This window comes from Meles meles, chromosome 19 (genome assembly GCF_922984935.1).
Source record: "Meles meles chromosome 19, mMelMel3.1 paternal haplotype, whole genome shotgun sequence".
NCBI classification, from domain to species: domain Eukaryota; kingdom Metazoa; phylum Chordata; class Mammalia; order Carnivora; family Mustelidae; genus Meles; species Meles meles.
Genome location: NC_060084.1, coordinates 51,200,881 through 51,223,950, shown reverse-complemented (window position 1 = coordinate 51,223,950; position 23,070 = coordinate 51,200,881). Strand labels below are relative to the sequence as shown.

The 23,070-nt window shown below is 58.8% G+C and overlaps 3 protein-coding genes across 13 annotated transcripts; 2 read left to right on the top strand and 1 right to left on the bottom strand.

The window, feature by feature from the left end:
- The first annotated feature begins 2,725 nt into the window (after positions 1–2,725).
- On the top strand, positions 2,726–8,184 carry CA11 (carbonic anhydrase 11). Its single transcript, XM_045987178.1, has 9 exons — positions 2,726–3,253; positions 3,341–3,415; positions 4,144–4,286; positions 5,881–6,066; positions 6,289–6,384; positions 6,550–6,622; positions 6,727–6,881; positions 7,088–7,253; positions 8,054–8,184. Exons 1-9 carry the CDS (start codon positions 3,187–3,189, stop codon positions 8,077–8,079), a joined length of 987 nt encoding a protein of 328 aa, XP_045843134.1. The 5' UTR covers positions 2,726–3,186; the 3' UTR covers positions 8,080–8,184.
- A 358-nt stretch (positions 8,185–8,542) lies between these two features.
- Positions 8,543–14,476, top strand: LOC123930821 (D-box binding PAR bZIP transcription factor). The gene is made up of 4 exons (XM_045987179.1): positions 8,543–9,358; positions 10,246–10,656; positions 12,309–12,520; positions 13,990–14,476. The coding sequence occupies exons 1-4, from the start codon at positions 9,220–9,222 to the stop codon at positions 14,203–14,205; spliced, it is 978 nt and encodes a 325-aa protein (XP_045843135.1). The 5' UTR covers positions 8,543–9,219; the 3' UTR covers positions 14,206–14,476.
- Positions 14,477–14,650: 174 nt separating this feature from the next.
- SPHK2 (sphingosine kinase 2) lies at positions 14,651–22,953 on the bottom strand. Of its 11 annotated transcripts, none has more exons than XM_045987168.1 (7): positions 22,734–22,953; positions 21,609–21,851; positions 18,238–18,724; positions 17,244–17,393; positions 17,048–17,142; positions 16,842–16,957; positions 14,651–16,409 (listed from the first exon to the last, which is right to left on the bottom strand). In XM_045987168.1, exons 2-7 carry the CDS (start codon positions 21,645–21,647, stop codon positions 15,287–15,289), a joined length of 2,010 nt encoding a protein of 669 aa, XP_045843124.1. In that variant the 5' UTR covers positions 21,648–21,851; positions 22,734–22,953; the 3' UTR covers positions 14,651–15,286. The 11 variants fall into 11 exon arrangements, with proteins under 11 accessions (XP_045843124.1, XP_045843126.1, XP_045843127.1 ...); XM_045987170.1 differs by having other exon boundaries at positions 21,609–21,762; XM_045987171.1 differs by having other exon boundaries at positions 21,609–21,749.
- Between the last annotated feature and the right edge of the window lie 117 nt (positions 22,954–23,070).

The window sequence follows — 23,070 nt, the reverse complement described above, 5'->3', positions numbered from 1 at the left end:
GGGACCTGTCAGGGAGGGCTTCCTGGAGGAGGAGAGCCAACAAGCCAACTTGGAGAGCCAAACTTGTAGGTGGAAGCTGCTCTTCCTGCACTATCGGCCTTGTCTGTCTCTCCCTCCATGTATCTCTGGCTCCTTTATTGTCTCTGCCTCTGAAAAGTTCCATGTCTTTCTCATTATTGCTCCCCACCCCTAGGGTCAGCTGCAGTAAACAATGACCACAAACTGCATGGCTTAAAACAACAGCAATTTATTCTCTCACAGTCCTGAAGGCCACAGGTCCCAAATCAAGGTGTCAGCAGGGCCACAGTCCCTCCGAAGCCTCCAGGAGAGGATCCATCCCTGCATCGCGCAGCTTCTGGGGATTCCAGGTGATCCCTGGCTTGTAGCAGAATCACACCAGCCTCTGCCTCTGTCTGCACATTGTTGTCTCGAATCTCCCTCCACCTTTCTCTCATAAGGACACTTGCCCTTGGATTTTGGGTATGGCCAGATAATGCAGGATGATCCGATCCCACGGTACTGACTTAATTACATCAGCAAAGACCTTTTTGGCAAATTAGGTTCCACTCTGGGTGCACTTTTTGGTGTGTGTATATGGGGGGTACCATTCAACCCATGCCGTCTTGGGAGAGTCCCTTCCCTCTCGGACCAGCCTCAGTGTTCTATCTGTATAATGGGGCAAATCCTCACCCCTCCACCTCCTGGGAACGCTTTGAGGGTTAAAACAGAGCCAAGGGAGAGCATGGCACAGCCCGGCATCTACGAAACTGGTCAGGACGGCTGCCATTTCTTCCTGATTTATTTTTCCAACAGACCTGGGTTCCCCAACCCCCAACTCCCTGCCAAGCTTCCTGACAGGTTCCTCACTTCTCGGCACAAAGCCTCTCTCGTGTTTTCTTTGTCCCCCTTTGCTCTGTTTTCCTCCCCTGCTCCACCACTTCCTACTTGTATAACTCTGGGCAAGTCACCTGCGCCCTCTGATACTTGGCTTCCCCATCTGTAAAATGGGCCAACACAGCGCCTGTGTGGCTCAGTTGTTAAGTGTCTGCCTTTGGCTCAGGTCATGATCCTGGGGTCCTGGGATCACCACATCACCGGTAGCATCCCTGCTCAGCGGGGAGCCTGCTTCTCCCTCTCCCTCTGCTGCTCCCCCTGCTTGTGCTCTCTCCTCTCTTTCTCTCTCTCTCTTAATCAGTCGATCTGGAAACCAGCACCCCTATAGTCCTCAAGAGAAGCACAGTGATGAGGAACTTGGAAGTGCTGTTCAGCCCAGTCTAACCTCCAGGGGGCTGCACCCTGGTCAGGGTCCTAACTGGACCCTAGCGGACCCCCGCCCCGCCCCGGTTAAGCCATTCTCAAACTCCAAACCCTCAGACTAGGTGGGACAGTAGATGCTTGTTGGTTGAGGCCACCAAGTTCGGGGGTGATTCCTTATGTGACCATGGATAAGCAATACATACCTTTCTTTCTGTATTTTTCTCTCTTTCCATTTCTGACTTTCTTTGGCTGTCTGTGCCTTCGACTGTCCATTCCAAATTCTTTATCTGCATGTCTGTCTTTCTGACTCCACGCTGTCCCTTGATGCTCCTGATCTGTTTCTGGGTCTGTCTCCCTCTCTCTGGGTCTCTGCCATCTCTTCCTCTCTGGTGAGCTCTTTCTCTGCATGAGGGTCTCTACTCAGAGGGGTGTGTGTGTGTGTGTGTGTGTGCGTGTGTGTGTGTGTTTCTGCCTCTTTCTCTGTGTTTCTGTGTCTCTCTCTTTGAGTTTGGCCGCATCTGTCTTTGAATCTCTTCTTGGTTTCTGTTTCTCCCCAACCCCACCCCCTTGGCCTGGCAGCTTCTTCTTCTTTCTCTGACCGCCTCTGACCGGTGGGATGGGCTTTTCTGCTCCCACGGCCAAGTGTGGGTCTCTGTACGTCTCTCTCTGCCTCCACCAGTATCTCCCCTTCTCTCTCTCTCATTCTATCTCTGTCTCTCACTGTGTGTCTCTGTCTCTCTCCTCTTCCCCCACCCCGTCTCCCGATCCCCCATTTCCAGCATGCAGGTCTCCCTCCTCCATGTCTCCCCGCATCTACCTCGGGCACCCCTTCCCCTCCTAAACCTCTGCAGTCCTTCGACCTCACCTCAGCTGCCTCCCCTCTGCCTTCCCGGCTCCTCCTCCCGGCTCTCGTCCCTCTCCCAGTCTCTGCCTCCCCCTCCTGGTCAGCTGCCCGCACCGCACCCCGGTCTCCCAGGGGATCCCTCAGCCCCGTTAAGGCGGCCCCCAGCCGCGGCGGACTGGAGCACTGGGTGGGGGCTGCAGGCGCCGCTAAGGCTCCAACCCGGGTCCGCACCAGCCGGGGGACCCCTGATCCTCCGGCGTCGGCGGTCTGGAGCTCGGAGACCTCGGAGGACTCCCCCAGCTCCACCTTAAGCGCCCCCCCCCTTCTCCCTTCTGCGGAGGATGGGAACTGCCAGCTCCGGACCCCAGGTGTCCGGGCCACCTCCCCGCCCCCTCCCCCGGTCCCGGCACAGCTGGAAGCTGGATATCAGCCCCCAATGACCCCTCCATCCTGCCCCTTGTTCTCCCTCCACACCAGTCCGAAGAGTGTTTGCTGCTGTGAGATCACCCGCCGCCTCCCCAACAACATCGGCAAAAAAATTAAATAACACCCAGAGAGAGATCAGAGAGGGAGGGGGAGGAGGGAGCGGGGACGAGGGAAGAGAGAGACGGAGAAACGGGAGAGGCAGAAGAGGAGGAGGTGGGGAGACTAGGCGAGAAAGAAGCAGGAGAGGAGGGAGACCAGGAGGAGGAGAGAGAAGCAGGATGGAGACATGGGGTTAGGTGGCTCCGGGGAGCTGAAGAAAAGAGAGCAAAGAGGGGGTGTGGATTAGAAACCAGGAGGTAACCCCGGGGAGAAGCAGGAGGCAGAGAAAGGGGTAGGAAGATCGGGAGGTAGAGGGAGGCTGGAGGGTTGGGGAAAAGAGGAAAGGAAGGAGGAGAGGCAGGGAGAGCTGGGAGAGCAGAGAGGAGTGTATTTGGGGGGTCTCAGTCCCCCGCTGCCTCGGTGTTTGGGGAACGGGACTCCCTGTAGGGAGGAGAGGCAGGCTGAAAGTCCTGGAGGGACAGGGTCCCACAGAGCGCGGAAGGAGGAGCTGAGAGAGGGGCCAGGACGCTGGGAGGGGGTTGCTCAGAGGCCTCCCAGGGATGGGGGTTGCTGCTCGTCTGAGCGCTCCTAGAGCGCTGGTACTCTGGGCCGCACTGGGGGCGGCAGGTAAGGCCCGGGGGTTGGGGCGGGAGCCCCTGAGGGAGAGGTGGGGGTGGGGACCAAGGGGAGGGGTTCAGGCTGCTCTCTCCCCAGCTCACATTGGACCTGCACCTGACCCCGAGGACTGGTGGAGCTACAAGGATAATCTCCAGGGAAACTTCGTGCCAGGTGCAGCCAGGGCGGGGACCCAGGACTCGCGGCTGCAGGGTGCCTCCTTCCTCAGACCCAGGAGCCCTGTCCTCCTCGCAGGACCCCGGAGTCCCAGCCCCTTCCTTCCCTCCTCCCTCCCTCCCTCCAGAGTCGGCCTCAGCCTCTGAACCCCAGCAGCTCACCACGGGACATTATATATGCGCATTTCAAGTACTGAGTGGGAGTGAGTGGAAGGAAGGAGTGTGGGGGTGCAAAAGAGAGTGTGGGGGGGGGCGTTGCAGGGAAAGAGGCAGGTAGGTCTGGCTTGTGCTGGAAACCAGAGGCTCATTGGTCGGTCCCCAGCCTTGTCCAGCCCCTGCAACTCCTCTCCCCGGTACATTCATTATCCAGCTGTGGGACAGGGAGAGTGAAAGAACTACAACTCCCATGGGCTCTGGGGCAGGCAGGCAGTGGATGGGTAGGCTGGCAGCCCTCAGGCCTGCTGGGAGTTGTAGTTCTTCCCCCAGTGACTTAATTGAAGATAGGTTTGGTTAAGGAGGAGGCTAGATGGTCTTTGGAAACTCCTCCTAGATTCTTCTAGGAACCAAGATTCTGGATTCCCAGCCCCCTCCTCCCTCAGACCCAGGAGTCCCCCTTCCTGTTCTGGGATCCGGGAGTCTGAAACACAGCCTTCTCAGCAGATCCCAGCTTTGGGATCCAGTCCTATCTCTGACACCCTTTCCTCCCGGCCCCACCCCTGCCTCCAGGGCCTCCCTTCTGGGGCCTAGTGAATGCAGCCTGGAGTCTGTGTGCTGTGGGGAAGCGGCAGAGCCCTGTGGATGTGGAGCTGAAGAGGGTCCTTTATGACCCCTTTCTGCCCCCACTGAGACTCAGCACTGGGGGAGAGAAGGTAAGGGGCCTGGTGGGAGGGGTCACCAAATCCCCTGGGGGTGGGCACGAGTGGGGGTGGGGTGCTGAGGTGGAAGGCCCGCCTGGGGTAAGGAGCGGTAGACACTGGGTAGAAGGAGGCGCCTTACACTCTAATATGGATCACCAGTTCTTCCTTCCTCAAACATGGCTCCCTAGTTTTTCCGTGTCTGTAAAAGCAATGGTAACACAGACTGTTCCCTGGGCCAGGCATGGTTTTAAAAAGCCTGATCAGCCTGCTAATCCTCCCAACCACCCCATGAGATAGAGGCTATTGTTCTCCTCATTTTAAGGATGCAGAAACTGAGGCACAGAGAGATTGAGTTACTTGTCTGAGGTCACACAGCTAGAGGGTCAGCACTGGGATTTAGACCCAGGTAGTGTGGTCCTAGCATCTAGGCTCTTGCGCACTTTGCAATCCCATTTCTCATAAGAAGAGTTGGCACCCCTCTTCACTCACCTGCCCCTGCCAGAAGCCCGGGGCTATTCCCAACCCATTCTTGCCCTCATTCCCATGTCCAGTCTGGGTCCTTTTTCATCTCCCTGCTCAATATCATTTGGATCCTGTCACTTTGTGTCTCCTCCAGCTCCCCCAACATCACCTTGCCCCTGGACTGGTGCCACAGGGTGCTAGGAGCCTGGTTCTCTGCCTTCTGCAGTCCTTTCTCCATCCCACAGCTAGAGGGATGTTTAAAAACACAAAGCAGATCATTCCACTCTCCTGCTCAAAATATTCCTATCGGGAGAAGTAATACTAACAGATTTAAACAGCAAGTACCACGTTCTAGGCACTGTGCCAGGTGTGAGATTTTAGATATATATAAATTGTATATGTATATATATATTATATATATATTTATATACACACATATACATATAGATGTATTTATTTTTAATTATTTAAATAAAAATACAAAACATCCCATCATTGTCCACAAGGCCCTGTACCATCTGGCTCCTATCACCTCTCCTTTGTTCACCAGGCACTGGTCCCACAGGCCCCTGCACTAGCACTGAAACAGGCTACCTCAGGGCCTTTGCACTTGCTGTTTCCTCTTCCAGGAATACCCTTCTCTCCTTTGCAACAAATTCCTATTTATCCTTTAGGTCTCCATTCAAATGTCACTTTCTCATGAAGGCCTTTCCTCATCTCCCCACCCCCCCACCGCAGTTTAGGCTGGGCTTCCATGTTACCCTCTCAGAGCTCTCAGTTCTTCCCCACTTGAGCATAATAATGTAATTAATTAAGCAGTTACTTACATAATTCATTATTTATTGTCTGCCTCGGCTCCATTAGGACACAAGTTCCAGGAGGCCCAGGGTTTTTGCCTACTTGTTCCTTGCTCTCTTCCTGGCATCCATGGCACATAGTAGCAGCTCAATAAATATCTGAGTTGAATAAATGCACCGATATTGAGCACCTATCACGGGGCCAGAACAGACCCTGGGAAGTCACTGATGTTCCAGCTGTGCTGAATGATTAAATGCTTGGTAGAAGCAGGAAATGTAGGAGTGGAACACAGGAGGGAAAAGACCTTCCCTCTTTGTCCCTGTGACGGCTTCCTCCTCTCCTACAGCTCCGGGGAACGCTGTACAACACCGGCCGCCATGTCTCCTTCCTGCCTGCTCCACGGCCTGTGGTCAATGTGTCTGGGGGTCCCCTCCTTTACAGCCACCGACTCAGTGAACTGCGACTGCTCTTTGGAGCACGTGATGGAGCTGGCTCTGAACACCACATCAACCACCAGGGCTTCTCTGCTGAGGTGGTGGCCACTGACCTCTGACCCTTGACCTTCACCCAGAGTTGACCCAATTCCTCCCACCTCACCTTTCTCTTAATGCCTCACCCCACCCTCCTTTGCAGAATTGCTGCCCCCCACCCAAGCACTAATCTTTAACCTGCCTTGGGACCCCAAGGGCCCAGAGCTGCACCCATTCTCTCCTCCCCTTCTACTGGGGGAACCCCACTCTGTGCTCCCCTCCAGGTGCAGCTCATCCATTTCAACCAAGAACTCTACGGGAACCTCAGCGCCGCCTCCCGGGGCCCCAATGGTCTGGCCATTCTCAGCCTCTTTGTCAATGTGAGCCCAGGCGAAATCCCAAAGGACGGAGGAGAATTCTGGAATCCCATCTGGGGAAGAGGGAGTCTGGGTGGCCCAGACTCCTGGGTCTTGGGGGAGGGAAGATTGGGAGTTTGGAATTGGGACTTTTGGATTCCTACCTCCTCACCTTGTACCCCCACACAGGTGGCTGGCAGCTCGAACCCCTTCCTCAGCCGCCTCCTTAACCGGGACACCATCACCCGCATCTCCTACAAGAGTAAGTCCCTGGTGCATTGGGGTGAGGGGGTAGGGAGCTGTGTGTGCACAGGAGGGGAGTTCAAGAGAAGTCCTGCTCCTCACTCTAGCCTGGTATTGCTGCAGATGATGCCTACTTTCTTCAAGACCTGAGCCTGGAGCTCCTGTTCCCCGAATCCTTCGGCTTCATCACTTATCAGGGCTCCCTCAGCACCCCGCCCTGCTCTGAGACTGTCACCTGGATCCTCATTGACCGGGCCCTCAATATCACCTCCCTCCAGGTGACTTCTGTCTGCCCGCTCCCGCCCGGCTAACCCATTCCGTGGCCTGGGCATCGCTCTTGGCCTCTCCTACCCTCCTTCCTCCTTACTTTTCTCTGGGGCCGAGTAAGGCCTCGTCCACCTGCCCCAGGGGCGGGGCTTCCTCTGTGGCCATTCATCTGACCGCTCACCGTTCACTCTCAGTTTCCCACCCCCTTCCGCGGCAGATGCACTCCCTGAGACTCCTGAGCCAGAATCCTCCGTCCCAGATCTTCCAGAGCCTCAGCGGTAACGGCCGGCCCCTGCAGCCCTTGGCCCACAGGGCCTTGAGGGGCAACAGGGACCCACGGCACCCCGAGAGGCGCTGCCGAGGCCCCAACTACCGCCTGCATGGTATGGTCCGGTCTGCACCCCTCCCCGCACGTCTTGGTCTAACCCGCCTATGTGTCTCCCCTTCTTTTCTCAACATGATATAGTCCTACCCAACCCCTTTGCCGTTTCTGTACGGTCCAGCCTCCAGAGCTCGCACTCGCTCTTTCTCCCTTCTATGTGTCAACATGGTACAGTCCACCTCTACGCCAGAGACCATTGCTGGTCCGTGATTTGTCTCTCCTCTCCACTGCTTGCAACTTGCAACTTGGTATATAACCTGAGCTCCCTGGCTTCCCACTGGGCCGTGGTTTTTATTACGACGGCTTTCCAAAATGGTACAGCCCGGATCTCTTCCCTGTTTCGGTGTGGTACAAATCTCAGGCTGTTCCATAACCTGACACACACACACCCCTTCCTAAATATCAACATGGTACGGTCCCCTCCCCTTTCTACTGCCTCCCCGAGCTTCGACCCTGTGATCTCACAGCCACTCCGCTAGCTCCTCGACGTGGTATGGCCCAGACCCCTCCCCACCTCCACCCCATGAATACCTTCGCGTAGTTCAGACTGATGCTGAAGCTGGACGTCCACCCTCCTATTCCACCCTCCTGCTGCCTCCTGCTGGTTAAACCCAGTGCCGGTCCAGAATCTGGCAGTTTCCCCAGTTTCTCGACCTGGTACATCCCGGCTTCCCCCTTCGCAGCCTCCCTGTGGTAGAGCCCTCCGCGGCCCAGCCCCCGACTCCTGCATAACCCTCTTGCAGGATCCAATCTCTCGTGCTCTAAACTAACGCTCCCGCACCGCTGTCGTCTGTCTTACAGTGGATGGTGCCCCCCATGGTCGCTGAGACTCCCCATCGAGGATTGTGCCTGTCCTTTCCAAGCCTCCCAACAAGGGGAGGGGGAGTCACCCCCAAAACAAAGCTATTAAAGGGACAGAATACTTCCTGTTTCTTAGTGGTCTGATTCTAGGCGCGGCGGGGAAACATTTGGGTAGGGAAGAACAGCAGCCTTCTAGAAACCAATCTCCCTCTTCCTAAACCGCATTGCTCGGTTTTTTAAATTTTTTATTTTTTATTTTTTGGCTTCCGGTTTCCCCAAACCGTCGTTTAGACTGGCGGCTCCTTTAAGCGGCGGCTCTTTTACTCCCCCCCAACTCACCCTCCACCTCGGGCAGCACGCGCAGAGCCATGTGCTTCCCCCTCCCGCCTGCCTCATTGGCCCGAAATGGGTCACGGTCCCGCCCCCAGTGCCGTCTCCCATTGGGCAAATGTAGGTCAGGGTCCCGCCTCCCACCTAAAGGCACTGCAACTTCTCGCACTGAACCCCTCACGCGCCCTCCCGGGCCTTGGCGGAACCAGGGGTCCCATTGGCCGTGCGTCTCGAGGGGTCAAGACGCGATTGGCCCGCGCTTTCAGCCGGAGGGCGGCACGCGGCTGGGGTGCTTGGCCCTAGAAGCCCGCGGGGGCTGAGAGGAGGGGTGCGCGCTGTGGCGTCGGGTGTTTTGGTTTGGCTTTTTTTTTTTTTTTTTCCGCGAAAGAAGTTTGCGTTGGCCACGCCTCAAAGCGGCCGCCTCCTCTTGCCCCCTCCCCCGCCCCTCCGCGCACACCTCTCGGTGCAGATTGCAGAGCGCCTTCCGCGGAGAGAGCTGCAGATTCTGCAAGAGCCAGGCTCGCCCACCGTGTAGAAGGGGCGCCTTGTGTCTCCTTGAACTCTGGACTGCAAAGAACCGGCTGCCTGATTTGATCAACCCTTCACTCAGACTGCATGGTCTCCGGGGACCCTCTTGAGTTGCACGTTTCTGCACTGAGAGCTGCAAATCCCCGTCACTCTTAGGATTTGCAGTGTTCTGGATACTGGAGGCTTGCAAGCTACGCTCGCCCGCCCCTGGGCAGGCACTCGCCCGAACCACTGGAGTGTGCCGCTAACTGGCAGGCCGGCTCTTCGCCTCTCCATGAGCCCGTGAGCCTGCGGGCAGGTGCCCGGTGATGGCGCGGCCCGTGAGCGACAGGACCCCGGCCCCTCTGCTGCTGGGCGGCCCAGCCGGGGCCCCCCCTGGCGGGGGAGCGCTGCTTGGGCTGCGGAGCCTTCTCCAGGGGACCAGCAAACCCAAAGAGCCAGCCAGCTGTGAGTTCTAGCCCCCCTCTATCCTAACCCAGACACCCTACTCCCTCAGGGATTCAAGTGCTGGGGCGGGGGGCTGCCTCCTACGTGCCGAGAGTCCATCCTCCAACCGTCATCTGCCCCGTTACTAAGGTGTTTAGGCCCCTAGATCTCTCAGCACCCAGGATCCAAAAGTACCTGCGCTCAAGCCCGTCCAAGAGGAGGACCCAGGAGTCCTCCAGAGTCCTCATCTCCGAGCACCTGAGAGACTGGGCCCCAGCCCCCTGCATTCTTTGGTCCTGAGCGTCTGGACCCCTGGGGTCCAGGGAGGAGGGAGGGGGTGTGTCGGATGCTCACACGGTAGTGACACGGGCTTGGGCGGGGCCTTCTGGGGTCACATGGAGTCTAGGGATGAGGAATGTGCCCCAGGAACAGAGCCCCTTCCTGCCCCTTACATAGTGTGGGGGTGGGGAGAAGAGGCCACAGTGAGCAGGGGGGTAGGTTACAGAGAAATTACAGAACTGTCATTTTTTCCCCTCTCACCTGCCCAACCCTCCACCTACCTCTGTCTGAACTTCCGTCCCCCTTCTGTGTCCTTATCCCTTCCCTGGTCTGTGCCCTACCCCTCTCTGGGTCCCTATCCTCCCCTCTTTCTGAGTCTCTGTCTCTCTCGGTTTCTGCCCCCCTCTGTCTGTGCCGCCCACGTCTGTGCCTTCTCTCTCTGGGTCTCTTCTCTTTGGGTCCTTGCCTTCTCTCCTATCTCTCCCTCCCCCCCCCCCCCCGCCTGTTCCCTCTTTCTCTGGATCTCTGCCCTGTGGGTCTCTATCTCCCCTTTCTTCGTGTATTTCTGCCCTGGGGTCTCTTGTCCGTCTCTTCCTTTCCACCTCGCCTGCTCCTTCCCTGGCCCGCAGGTCTCCTGAAGGAAAAGGAGCGCAAGGCGGCTCCGCAGGCAGCCACGGTCCCCGGGCCCGGCCTGGAGACGGCGAGCCCGGCGGATGCCCCAGCTGGGGCAGTGGTGGGCGGCGGGTCCCCGCGGGGGCGCCCGGGGGCCGCGCCTGGCCCGGGTCTGTTGGCGCCGCTGCTGTGGGAGCGGACGCTGCCGTTCGGCGACGTGGAGTACGTGGACCTGGACGCCTTCTTGCTGGAGCACGGGCTCCCGCCCAGCCCGCCGCCGCCCGGCGGCCCTTCACCGACGCCCTCGCCCGTGCGCTCGCCCGCACCCTCCCCGGGGCCGGGTTCCTGCGGCTCAGCTTCCCCTCATTCCTCCCCGGGGCACGCCCCCACCCGGGCTGCCCTCGGGGCCGCGGGCGGCCACCGCGCAGGTGCGACGGCGGGGGCGGGGTAGGACCCTGGAGGGGCGGGGCTTGGGCTTCAGGGCAGGGCTGTGCTGCACTTGGGCCCGGGACGGTGGGGTTGGGGTTGTGCGCCCAAATTCTGGGTCCACGCAGGCGCGAGATGTTGGGAGAGGACTCCGGATTCTTTGTCCCGTAATGCATCAGGGACTGGGTCTCCTGGATCCATTGGACATGAAGGACTTGGGATCTCAAATTCTAGGAAGCCTTTCCCGTGGGGCGGTAGTGAGGACTTTTCTGTGGGACGTGGGGACAGAGGGTCCGGATACTCGAGGAGCCGGGATTGGGATCCCAGAACACCGGAATTATTTGCCGGGGAGTGAACTGCGCTCCGGAATCTGGGTGCGGAGTCGGTGGAGTTGGGGAAGGACCGCAACTCCTAGACCCTCTATAGGGGAGAAGGCAAAGTCTGGGTACAGACTTCTGTTTTACCAGGACATAAAAGACTGGCACCCCTAGCTGCTGGATCCTCCAGTGGAGAGGTGCTAGGGCCCGGGGTCCCGGAGTCGTCTAGAGGGGAAAAGATTGGGGATCTTCATTCTGGGTCTTCTGTTGCAGCGAGGACCGAGAGCTTCCTATGTTCCTGGGAGAGGAGGGGCTTGGGATCCCAGAATCATGTGTATCCCAGTGGCGAGGGAGAAGGTCCAGGGGTCCGTTTGTGCCCGTGTTCCCCAGACACCAGGAAGGCCTGGATCTTTGGAGCTTGAGAGGTTTGAGCTGAGAGACCCCAGGGGGCAAAAGGAAAAGTGTGTTTCCTCGCGCACTTGGGAGTCTCCACGGGCAGACTGCAGGTTGGGAATTCCTGGACACACCTGCCCCTGGCCGGACCTCTGGGCAGGACCGGGGCCCTCCCTTTCCCAGCCGCACATTCCCGCGCCACGTGAGTCCTCTCCTGCCTCCTCCCTGCTTCTCACTTCGCGCACGCGCGGTCACGCGGAGGGGGCGGGGCCTGGGGAACTAGAGGCCGTCCGTGGCTGCGGCGGGGAGGGGGGCGGGGAGGGGGGCGGGGCGGGAAAGCTGGCTCCCACACGTGACTGGCCCTGAACCTGTATCCTCAGCTGACCCCGGCCTGCTCGCTCTTAAAGGCACAGGCCGCCCGTACCCCGTCCCTTGAACCAGCCTCCCCCAAACCTCATTCATTTCTGCTTTTCTTCCCTTACCCGTCTGGGCCAGTTAGCTGTTAAGCGGCGCACCTGAAGTCTTTTCTATGCACTGGATTTCTTTCTTCTGCACAGCCTTGGGGTCTAGGCTTTGGTCAGGGATTCAGTAAGCAGGATTCAGGCTAGATAATGGGAAAGGAGCTAACACTGCGAACCTGAAGGCCTGGGGTTTCAGAAGCAATAGAACAGGCTCGTGTGTTACTTAGGGTATGTCAGTTGTCATTGGGCCTGTTTCCCTGTTTGTGAAAGTGGAATTGGTTCCATGATGTCTAAGCACCTTTGTAGCTTCGGGAACCTTCCTGTTTTACATTAGAAAGGTTGATCTCTGGCGGACCTTGTGGTGGATCTCATAAGGGCCTTCCTTGTGGTCAAAGATAACCTGAGCAGGGGGTACTTTGTGAACCCCACGTCCCCATCCCCCAAGTAAATACACACTCAGGAAGCACATTCTGTTTCCCCAAGGCCTGACCTCCCGGGACACACCCAGCCCAGTGGACCCAGACACCGTGGAGGTGCTGATGACATTTGAACCTGACCCAGCTGATTTAGCCCTGTCAAGCATTCCGGGCCATGAGACCTTTGACCCTCGGAGACATCGCTTCTCAGAGGAGGAGCTGAAGCCCCAGCCCATCATGAAGAAGGCTCGGAAGATCCAGGTGCCAGAGGAGCAGAAGGTGAGCCCTGCCAGATGTAGGCTGCAGGCATGGCCCCTACAGGCCCCACAGCCAGGGATGGCCCTTTCCTCACAGACAGGCCTGGGCTTCTCACTACGGTTAGCTCTCAGGTTCCCTTAACCTGCAGCCAAGCATCAGTCGTCCACAGCCATGGGGCACAAAGGAGACCAAGGTTTCGGCTTGAGATTTACGAGGATGGTGTCATTGTGGGACGCAGACTCAGCCAGCCCTGCTGGACCCAGTCCTACATGCTTGGAGCTTTGACCAGGCCCTGTTGCTGAGGACAGCATCTCTTAGCTGTAACATCAGTCTGTTTCTTCTGAGCCGCTAGCTGGGCTGGGTCTGGTCCTTTGACCTCTGCTTTGGGGCGTTCTGCAGGGTGCTTCCATCTGCCTGGGATGCAGACTTTGCCGGCACTGGGCCTTGTTTTCTGGGCCTCGGCTGCTCATTGATAAGAGGCCTTGAGTTCCCATTAGCAGCCAGAGCCACATTCTGATCTGGGCAGTGAATTGTTTTTTTCTTGCTGCCTTTGCCAGTTCTGGGGTCTCCCCTAGTAAGGGGTGCCTGGGCTCCTCTCACTGGACTTCACCATAACTGCCTGAAACACTGAGGACTGACCTGTAAACCCAGTCTAGACCAGTGGTCTAGATCTGTCGCAGGGCCTGGACTGGATTTGCCCTACTAAGCAGGAACTAGGCTTTAATGACATGGGGGTGGGCAGAGAGCATCTTGGGGACCTCTGTGTGGTCCTCGTTCCTAAGGAGCTGTCCTCCTCCGCAGCCAGATTCTAGGACTGGAGAAGTCTCAGTGTAATGGTGTGGGGAGGTCTCAGGATAGGCTTTTTTTGCTGAGGGACAGCTCTTCTAGCAGTTGGGACCCGTGGGGGAGAAGGCAGCTCTCTGGCCTCTATGCAAGGCCAGAAGGTCAGAGACAGCTGCAGTTACTGGAACTACTCAGATTGCTGGGGAAGGATGGGGTCGCCTTGACAACGAGGTCAAAAGGCCCCAGCTCTGGGATTTATGGGACACAAAATCCCATTGCTAGGGAGCCTAGGCTTTCCTTAGCAACCAGGATCTGAGAAGGTGGTACATAAAGCAGTGCTTTTTACTGGAAGAAGCCCTTAGACCCCGAAGGCCTCGTTGCCAGGGAACAAGCATCCTTAGCAACCAGGGGCTAACTGTAGGGCCTTTGTCAAGCGGAGTGGTGGAGTCCGCTTCGCACAGTGGAGACTTGGAGCCCAGTGGCTTGGAGTGGGGAGAACTGGCTCACACCTTAGCTGTTGCTAGGGGCCTGCTCCCCTCAGCAACCAGACCCTTGGGTACCCATCCTCGGAGAGCCCTTGTATCCTTTGGACCCCACTTGCTGGCAGGAAGCATCCCAGAGGGTCTCTTAGCTGCCCTCTGGTCCTTGAAGGCACAAGGAAAGCTGCTCCCCCTGGCCCTTAGTGCCTTCTCAAACCCCACCCTCAGGACGAGAAGTATTGGAGCCGGCGGTACAAGAATAACGAGGCAGCCAAGAGGTCCCGAGACGCCCGGCGGCTCAAGGAGAACCAGATATCAGTACGGGCGGCCTTCCTGGAGAAGGAGAACGCCCTGCTGCGGCAGGAAGTGGTGGCTGTGCGCCAGGAGCTGTCCCACTACCGCGCGGTGCTGTCCCGCTACCAGGCCCAGCACGGAGCCCTGTGAGGCTGTCCCCCGCCCCTGCCCGGCGGCCTCGCTCAGACTTGCACCCTGACGCCCTCTTCCCTCCCCGCCCTGTGGCCCACCGGCCGGCCAGCTGGGTGCCCCAGGGACGTGATGATGCAGATAAATACATTTATATTTTTAAGAAAAAGCGAGCCTCCCCCCCTCCCTCGCGGGGGCGGGGAGGGTCCTCTGTGTGTGCCCCTGCCACTTCGGGGACCCCATCCTCCCACCGCCTCCGTTAACACATCCTGAATAAATCTTGAGAACCCCGGAGCCAGCTGTTGTGGGAGAGGAGGCAGCTGCTTGGCCCCAGTTCAAGGCCTTTGGGTCACACTGGCCGCGGTCTGTGGGCAGGTCTGGGCTTCGGTCCATAGAAGGCAGAAGCTACTGGAAGCGCCTAGAATTGGATCCCCCCACGGCCTGCCGGATGCAGAAGGGGCGACGGTCTGAATGAAGCGACTGCCTTTATTGCATAGACCTTTTCAATTGCTTTGAAGATGAGGGTCAGGGGACGCACAAGAGACAGAAGACTGGAGAAAGGAGTTTCCCCGCCCCCACCGGCGGGGGAGGGGGGCGCTGGGAGGAACATTAGTGCAAATCCGAGCGTCCGCCCTGGGGAACCTGCCCCTCCCGGGCTGATTGGCCAGTTAAGTGGAGGCACCGGAGAGGATAGGGCGATACTCGGGCCTTAACTGGCCAATTAACTAAGCCTTCCCCAGCCCGTACGTGCCAGGTCCCGTCATTGGACCACGTGTAAGACAGTCTCCGCCGTCAGCGGACCTGGCCTCCCACGAGCCGGAAGCGAGGGTCTGGACCGCGCCCCGCCCTCATTGGTCAGGCACTACCCTCGGGGCCTGCCCGTTTGTCGGTGACCCGGATGACACCGACCGCCTGGAGTTTGGGCCACACCCCGCCCAACATTATCTCTGGACCCCCCGGGGGCGCGCAATCCTGAGACCCGGCAGGGGTTCCTGCGTATGGGACCTGCGCCCTGCCTCTAGCAGCTAGGCCACGCCCCTAAACCAGGCTCCACCTCCTCGGAATGTCGGCCCCGCCCCTGGCGGGCTGCAAGCTTCTAGGTTCAGGGCTCCCGACTGCGGCGGCGGCCGGGAGGCCCCGTGAGCAGTGTACCGAGGCCTGGGTGCACCTGCGCCTGCAGCGGCCCATACTCCACCTGCTCTCCGTCCACAGTGAGCACGCCGCGAGGCGTGAGAGGCTCGAGGCGGAAGGCACGGGCCGCGGCGTAGCCCAGCTGCGGACAGCCCAGGCTGAAGTGGCTGCCCCGCTCCATGGCCAGAAAAAGGCGCAGTAGCGCCGCGCGCGAGATGCCAGCACGCACCCAGCACAGGTGCACCAGGCCGTCGTCAAAGCGCGCATGGGGGGCTGCCACCAGGTCAGCACCCAGGTGGCTGGGTGAGATGGCCAACATGAGCACAAAGTCGCCCTCCAGTGTCACCCAGCCCGGGGGCAGTGGGGTGCCCAGAGGAGGGAGCAGGTGGTCAGGTGGGCCTCTGGCAGAAGCGTCTACCGGGGCAGCTCCCGGGACATCAGGGGTGGGAGGTGCGAGCCCAGAGGAGGCTGTCGTTTCTGGGACCCCCTCAGTGATGGGTGGCAGTAAAGCCTTAGGGGAGCTAGGTGGTGAGGGCAGCAGCGGGTCTGGGGACAGTGGGGCATCTCCAGCCCCACCCCAGTCCCCAGCCAACTCTGGGCCCCCGCCATTGAGGGACAGGACGGGCAGGGGCTCAGGTGAGCCTGGCGAGGTCAGGGCAGGCTGGGGCAGGGGCAGAGGCAGGTCAGACACCGAGCGATGCAAGGGTGAGTGCGCCACAGGCGGGACCGGTGCCGGCGCTGGGGCTGGGGCAGGGGCCAGGGTCAGCTCTGACTTGGCACGGGGTAGGCCTCCAGCAGGGGCGGGAGAGGCAGGCTCTACAGCAGCGGGGAGGTAGGAGAGGCGTCCGCGGTAGGTGTGCAGGGTGGCAAGGCCCAGCACCGTGCCCAGTGTGAAGCGGGCGCTTCCCAGGGCCCTGAAGCGCTCGCTCTGGATGTCCACGTCTGACACGAAGCCCCAGGCAACGGCCAGGAAGGAGAAACAGCGGGAGCCTGAGGCCAGCGTCACAGAGAGCAGGTCCAGCGGGCGGCTGCCCCCCCGGCACAGCAACAGTGAGCAGTTGAGCAGCAGGTCGACACCCAGGGCAGGTTCAAACCTTCACAGCCAGAGACGGGCGAACACCGGCGGGGAAAGAGTAAATGGGGTGGCATGAGAGACCCAGAGCGCAGGGTGACGGGAGAAAGACACTGAAAGTGGGCATGCAGACGGCAGGGGGACCATGTGGCTGCCTCTGGATGGAATCTTCTTACTGAGCCAGGTTCCCTGCCTGCTCTCTCATCTGTTAAGCATTTGCTCAGTGCCCCTGTGTGTGGCAGGCACCGTCCTGGGCACAAGGGACACAGCCGGATACGGACAGGCAGACATGTCTGGGGCAGAGGGGCGGTGTGGGGAGCATCCCAGCCAGGACTGATCAACCTGACCGACCAGAGAGCGCCTGGGGGAGATATAGGGACAGACGTGCCAGGTTGCCGGAGGGCTCACCCCTCCCCTTGCAGTGCTGGGCCTGCGAGGCGGGACCCAAACCTACCCCCCATGCTGGTTCACAGCTCCAGCCAGGGCGTTGCCCGAGCCACAGGGAAGGATGCCCACGGGTGTCTTCACAGCTTCTTCCCAGTCAGGGCGGTCTAGGAGTCCGTTCAGCACCTACAGGGTGGGACAGCGGCCACTTGGGTCCTGGTCCAAGCGCCAGGCTCCAGAGTCCCCCAGCGCTCAGGCAGGGTGCCCCTGCCCTACCTCGAACAGCAGTCCGTCTCCCGAGACTGTGACGATGCCATCCCACTCACTCAGGCTCAGCCCCTGCACCAGCTCCCGGGCGTGGTTCTGCCGTTCTGATGTGGGGAACCAGGAGGTGCAGGCTGTTCCACTCTGCCCCGCCACCGCGACCCTAGCCCCCTCTGAGTCCCTACTTCCAGCCTGGCATGGCCCTTACCTGTCCGGATGAGGTTGAAGGACAGCCCCGCTTCAGAAATCATGGGCAGCACGTGGTTCTTACACCACTGCCAGGCCAGACCCCGCCCCCCAAAGGGATTGACCAATAGGAGCAATCGGGGTGGCTTTGGCAGCAGCTCTGGGGTGATTTCTGCAAAGAGAGGGGAAGGAGTCTACAGAGGCCATAGACCCAGGCCCCTCACCCCAGAAGGTGGAAGTGCAAATAGCCCCCAGTGGAGGGCTGGCACAGCCGCCTGCTGGGAATTGCCCTGCCCCCCTCTCCCAGGGGCAGAGACAAAGGCAGGGCTTGGGAGGCTAATCCCAGTGCCCTTTGAACCCATGGGTGGCAGGAGGGAGGAAAGCTGTGGGTTCCACTTTCTGTATCCTCAAACACCTGGAATCCAGGATCCGATTACTCCCCTGTGCAAGGCTCCCTCACTGTCACCACTGGGGCCTCCAGCCAGCCAGCGGGATCCTGGAAGACCAAGGAAGGCTCCCCAGATGCGGACCCTTGAACCTTTACCTTCCTGGGCCAACTGAGGAACCTGGATGGGGCCTCTGGCAAGAGCCTTCTCTGACTACCCGTCCCGGCACCACAGGCTGGATTAGATGCCGCCTCGGGGCTCCTGGGATGTCCTAGGACACTTCTGTGGGGGCCTGTCACCCTGGGTGGTGACTAATCGTGCATGTCTCAGTCTGCGGCTCTCACCAGACGGGGAGCCTCTGACTCATCTGTGTGGTCAGGGCCCGTGGAAGTGGGGGAGGGGACAGAGAGAAAAGTCTAGGAGAGCAGCCCACACCAATCATTCTTCTCTGCCTGTGGTTTCTCTTCCTTCTGTAGCCCATCCCTGTGCGTCTACCACTCTTTCAATATGGACTGAGAGAGACAAGCCACAGACAGACACACAGGAGAGAAGAGACAGAGGTGTCCACACAGGGAAATCCACACAGACGCCAAGGTGGCCCTAGGGGAGAGCGGCTGCGTAGTGCCTCACCCCTGTCCCCTGGCAGTGGCAGTCCACGGAGCAGACACATGAGCGCAATGGCCCAGCGCTGGGCCTCAGCGCGGTTCTCCTCGTAGGTGGCTGCCCCGTCGGCCCGAAAGGTGCGGGCGGCTCTCCGCTGGCCCCCGAGGCGGCCCCCATGCCGGCCCTGCGGGTAGGTGTAGACGCAGAAGTAGGCCGCCTGGTCTGTGGGGCTGCGGCTCCGCAGGGTGCAGCAGCCTGACACCTCGGCCAGGGGGACCAGGCCGCCCCGGGGGCGGGCTTCGGGCTTTGGGCGCAGCCGCTGTATGTGCAGGGCCTGTGGGGTGAGAGTGAGGGCCAGGCGGGAGCCCCGGGCCGGGTAGGAGCCGAACTCGCCATGCAGGAGCGGGGTGCTTGCGGCCAATGGCAGTGGCGGTGGGGGGGCCATGGCCTCGGCCCTGTCCAGGGCGCTTCTAAGCCTGTGGCCCCAGCTCCAGGTCAGCTCCTGGTCTGGCCTCTGTGGGGAGGGAGGAGGGCAGGAGTCAGAGTCCAAGACCCTGTGGCAGGTAGAGAGAAGCAGGGGGAGGGCCTGTGGACAGGAGACAACAAGGGGCGGGGACAGGCAAGATGGGAGCATCAGAGACAGACAGGCTCAGACAAGTGTGGGGAGACCCTGAGGACACAGGGCAGAAGCCCATTGTACAGGAAGGCTGGCATCCTGGAGGGTGGACAGCGAGGCATGCAAATGCATACATTCATTTATCCCCCAAATAATTAGTCACTACCCTCTATGTGCCAATCACAGTGCTAGGCCCAGCAAACACAGCAGGGAACAAAGCAGACAAAAATCCCTGCCTTTGTGGGTTCATATTCTCACCGGAAGACAGAAAAGAGAAAGAAGTCAAATAGTGTGTTGGATAATAAGGGCTTTGGAGAAGTAGAAGGCAGAGGAGAGAGAGCTGGATAGTGGAAATATGCAGAGACAGAGAACACGACACACACACATACGGTTGTCTCCAGATGGAAAAAGTTACACAAAACAGACATTCGGACACAAAGAGAGGGATGAAGTCTAAGAGCCAGAGGAACTCCAAGAGGAACAACCAGCTTTGATGAGATGAAACCCAGGATGAGGAGAGATACTTAGGAGAGTCAGAGTTTAGGGACTCCAGGAGTCCCTCTGAGGGTCAGAAAGACAAAGGACAGAAAGAGCAGACAGGAGGGGTAGGAGGGAGGGGTGCAGACAGCTGGAGAGACCAAGAAAGGGATGTGACATGGAGGAACTAAAGAGAGTTACAGGAGTCACACGCAGGCGCCTGTGAGGGACAGGGGCCAAGAGCTGGACCCCAAGCACTGACCTGGGCGTCTGGCCGCCTGCTCTCCAGGGAAGGGGTGGGAGCCGGGCCTGAGGTCCCCTCCCAGGAGGCCTTCCCCCTGCCCTCTGCCCAACTTCTGCCTCCTTCCTGCTCACCTTTGTTCCCCACCACCCCGCCCACCCAGCCAGCTGCCAGTCCTGCTCCTCACCTTCTCCAGCCCAGTACTGCCCCAGACGCACCCCGATCTGTGGACTCACCCTCAGTAGTCACCTCTGCCCCCTGCCCCAGGCAGCTCCCTCAGCCCCGCCCCTAAATTTGCACTGACTAGCGCCCCCATCCCTGAGCTCAAATCAGGCTTAGATACAGAGTCCTAGATCTTCTCCAGTCTTGGGCCTGAGCCTTTCCCTAGGTCCTCAAGTCTCTGGCCTGGTCTCCATTCTCTCTAGGCACACTAGTCCCCCAGACCTGGGCCTGGGTCTCCATCCAAAGGTCCCTCCCACCCCCAATCCATTATCCTGAGTCTCTGTTTCCGGTTCCTCCGGTCTGGGTCCTGCATCCCCACCCCATTTCCAGAACCCAGTCCCAGACCTGGGTTTCCATTCCTGGATCCCTCAGTCCCGGTTTTGGTTCTCCATCTCCATCCCACACCCCTGGTACCCCAGTCCCGGCCTGCGTCTCCGTTCCTCTTGGTTCCGCGGTCCCCCAGACTCGGGTCCCTGACCCTACCCCCGCACCCTCCTCACACGCCGAGTCCTCCTCCAGGCGGCCCCTCAAGTCAGCACCAACCGCCCCCATCAGACCCAGGGGTGGGGGGAGGGTGTGCATTCGCTCAGCCAATGGGCGCGCGGCCGGCCTGAGCCGCGCCAGTGAGGGCGCGCGAGGGGCGGGGCCAGCCAGCTCGCGAGCTTGGCGCAGGGGGCCTGCCGAAAGAGGGCTTGAGAACTGGGCGGGGCATCGCGCTTCGCGAGATTGGCTGCCATAGTAAGTGAGGGCACACGCGCAGCAGGAGCGGCGTCATGATTCTACAGTCAGCGCCGCTGACGCCATTTTTGTGGAGGGCAAGTGGTAGCCCTGCCCCCATCCATTGAGTTTTTTGAAAGAGGCAGGAGGGAGGAGATCTTCAGCTGCGGATACGGACTGACCCTAACACAGGTAACCAAGACCCAGAGCTATGCAGATGGAGTTAGTAAAAGAGACCCAGAAAAGCAGATTTAGAGGCAGTAAGAGACTTAGAGAGTGCTGCCTGTTTTTTAGATAGTTACAGGAAGTCAGAGATCTATACAAAGAGACAAAGACAATAGAATTGAAACTATGCAAAGTTAAGGACACAAGAAAACCCAGAAAATGATGGACACAGAGATTGAGACTGATACTCCTGGAATGAAAATCTGGGAGGACACGCTCATTATTCACCTATTCTTTACCTTGGACTCAAACCAGAGTGGAGGTAGCATGACATGGACTTCTGCCTAGCGAATGACCCAGTAACATGGCAAGACAGAGAAACAAGGAGAGAGATGGGGAGGAAGAGTACCTGAGAGACACTTCTAGGTTAGGAGTGAGGGAGGAAGATGATGCTGGAGGACCAGAGCCTGAGAGAAAGGGAGCCCGGGAGACAGAAGGCAAGAATGTTGACAGAAAGACATAGAGAGGGAAAGACATAGTGAAAGTGGAAAGAAAGCAAGGCGAGAATAGTATCAGGAGACCAAGAAACAGAATCGTAGAAAGACACATGCAGAAAGAGACAGGGACTGACTTTGCTAGAAAGCGATGAATGGAGGACGTTCTTTTATTGTCAAACAACACACCTTGTTTAACCCAGAGTAGCAACAGTACCCGATAATATATGCCAAAGAAATACCCAGAAAGGGGGCGTGGGTGGGATGGTGACAGAAACCCAGGAAGAAGGAGAGACAGGGAAATGCACACCTTAGTTTGGGAGAAAGAAAAGCAGACACACCACCAGACCGACGAAGAGCCCGGGACTCAAAGACAGGGACCAAGTCACTAAGGCAAAGGAACAGAGACAAGGAGGAAATTGTGTCCCATGGTGTGGGGATCTTAACTTTCAGAGGGACCCCTTACCTGATCCCGCTGCTCCTCTGCTTCAAGGTTTCCATTCATCTGCTGGCCCTTGCTGTGTTACCACATCAGCAAGACCCTGGTCCTGGGCAGCAGGCCATGGGAGGGTGGTATGGGTAAGGAGTGAGGCCTCACGGTCCAGGCCTGGCCTTTGGTTCTGTGGAGGACAGGTGAATAAGTAGGAGCATCAGGGGCAGACTGTGGGCTGGGCTGGTTGTTCTGGGAGGCCAAAGGGGCAGGGCTTCCCTGAGGAAAGAAAAAAGAGGGGACAGGTCAGCTTTGCTACTGCTCCAGCCAGTCCATCTGGTCCTACCCAAGAAGGGCTAACAATAAGGAGTGGAGGCTAATTTGTATCGAGCACTTACATGCAAAGCATTGTTCTAAGCATTTATACTAACTTACGTAAAGCTGGAAAATACCCTATGTGCCAAGTCTATTATCCCCTTTTTGCGGATAAGAGAAGTAAGGTACAGAGAGGTTAAGTGACTTGCCCAAGGTCACACTGTTGTTAGTACTTAGCATGGCCAGGATTTGAATTTGGTTAAGCTGACAAGACCCCATCTCACCATCTATGTCTGTGCTTCTCCCCGAATCTCCATCTTCCCTTACTTTCTAGGTCTCCCTGTCAACCCCCGAGTCTCCATTTCCCTCACTCTGTGTCTCTGTCCACTCCCCCTCTGGGCCTCCAATCCTCCTCCCCTCTGAATCTTTATCTCCTTCTTTCAGGAGGCTTTCACCCAATCCCTCTCCACCCCACACCCCAAGCCTGGGGCTTCAGTGCGCCTCCTTCGCATTCCAATACCGTGCAAAGCCCTCACACAGAGTCTGTTGGACCACTCGAATCTCTCCGGCAGGGAAAAGCAGCCCCAAAGTGGTAGAGGCTGGGGAGGGGTCAGAAAAGGGGCAGGGGGAAAAGACGAATATAAAAATTGGAAATAGGAGATGCTCTAGACTGGGCTGCAGCAAGAAGATTTCGGGTTAGATCTCAGGTAGGACTTCCCGAGCAGCGGCTGCGCCTCGGAAGAGCGGCAGGAGATAAGAGAGGTGAGCCTGATAAGGAAATGCCTGAAGCGTAGGGTCAGAGGTTTCCCAAGGTCCTGACAGGCCCTGCCAGCTCCGCCTCCTCACCTCCAATGCGCGGCTGGCCGGGTCCTCCAGGAGCCACAGAGAGGCCGTCCGCGTCGGGCCAGAGCGTCACCGTGAGACGCGACCTCCCAGCGCCGCGCGACATCTCTCTAGCTCCCAGAGCCGTATCTTCCGGAAGACTATTGAGAGCAGGGGTTGGGTAGGGCCAGAGAGGCCCCACCCCCCCGTCCTTGGCGTAGCGCTTGTTCCGGTGGGTTGTTCGTCCACTTATTCCGGAATCGCCCATTCGGTCGCTCTGTGATTCGCCATAGAGAGGCTCGACTCGAGTAAAGCGCCGCGTCGCGCCTGTGACGTTCACGTAGGCGCCACTTGCTGAAGG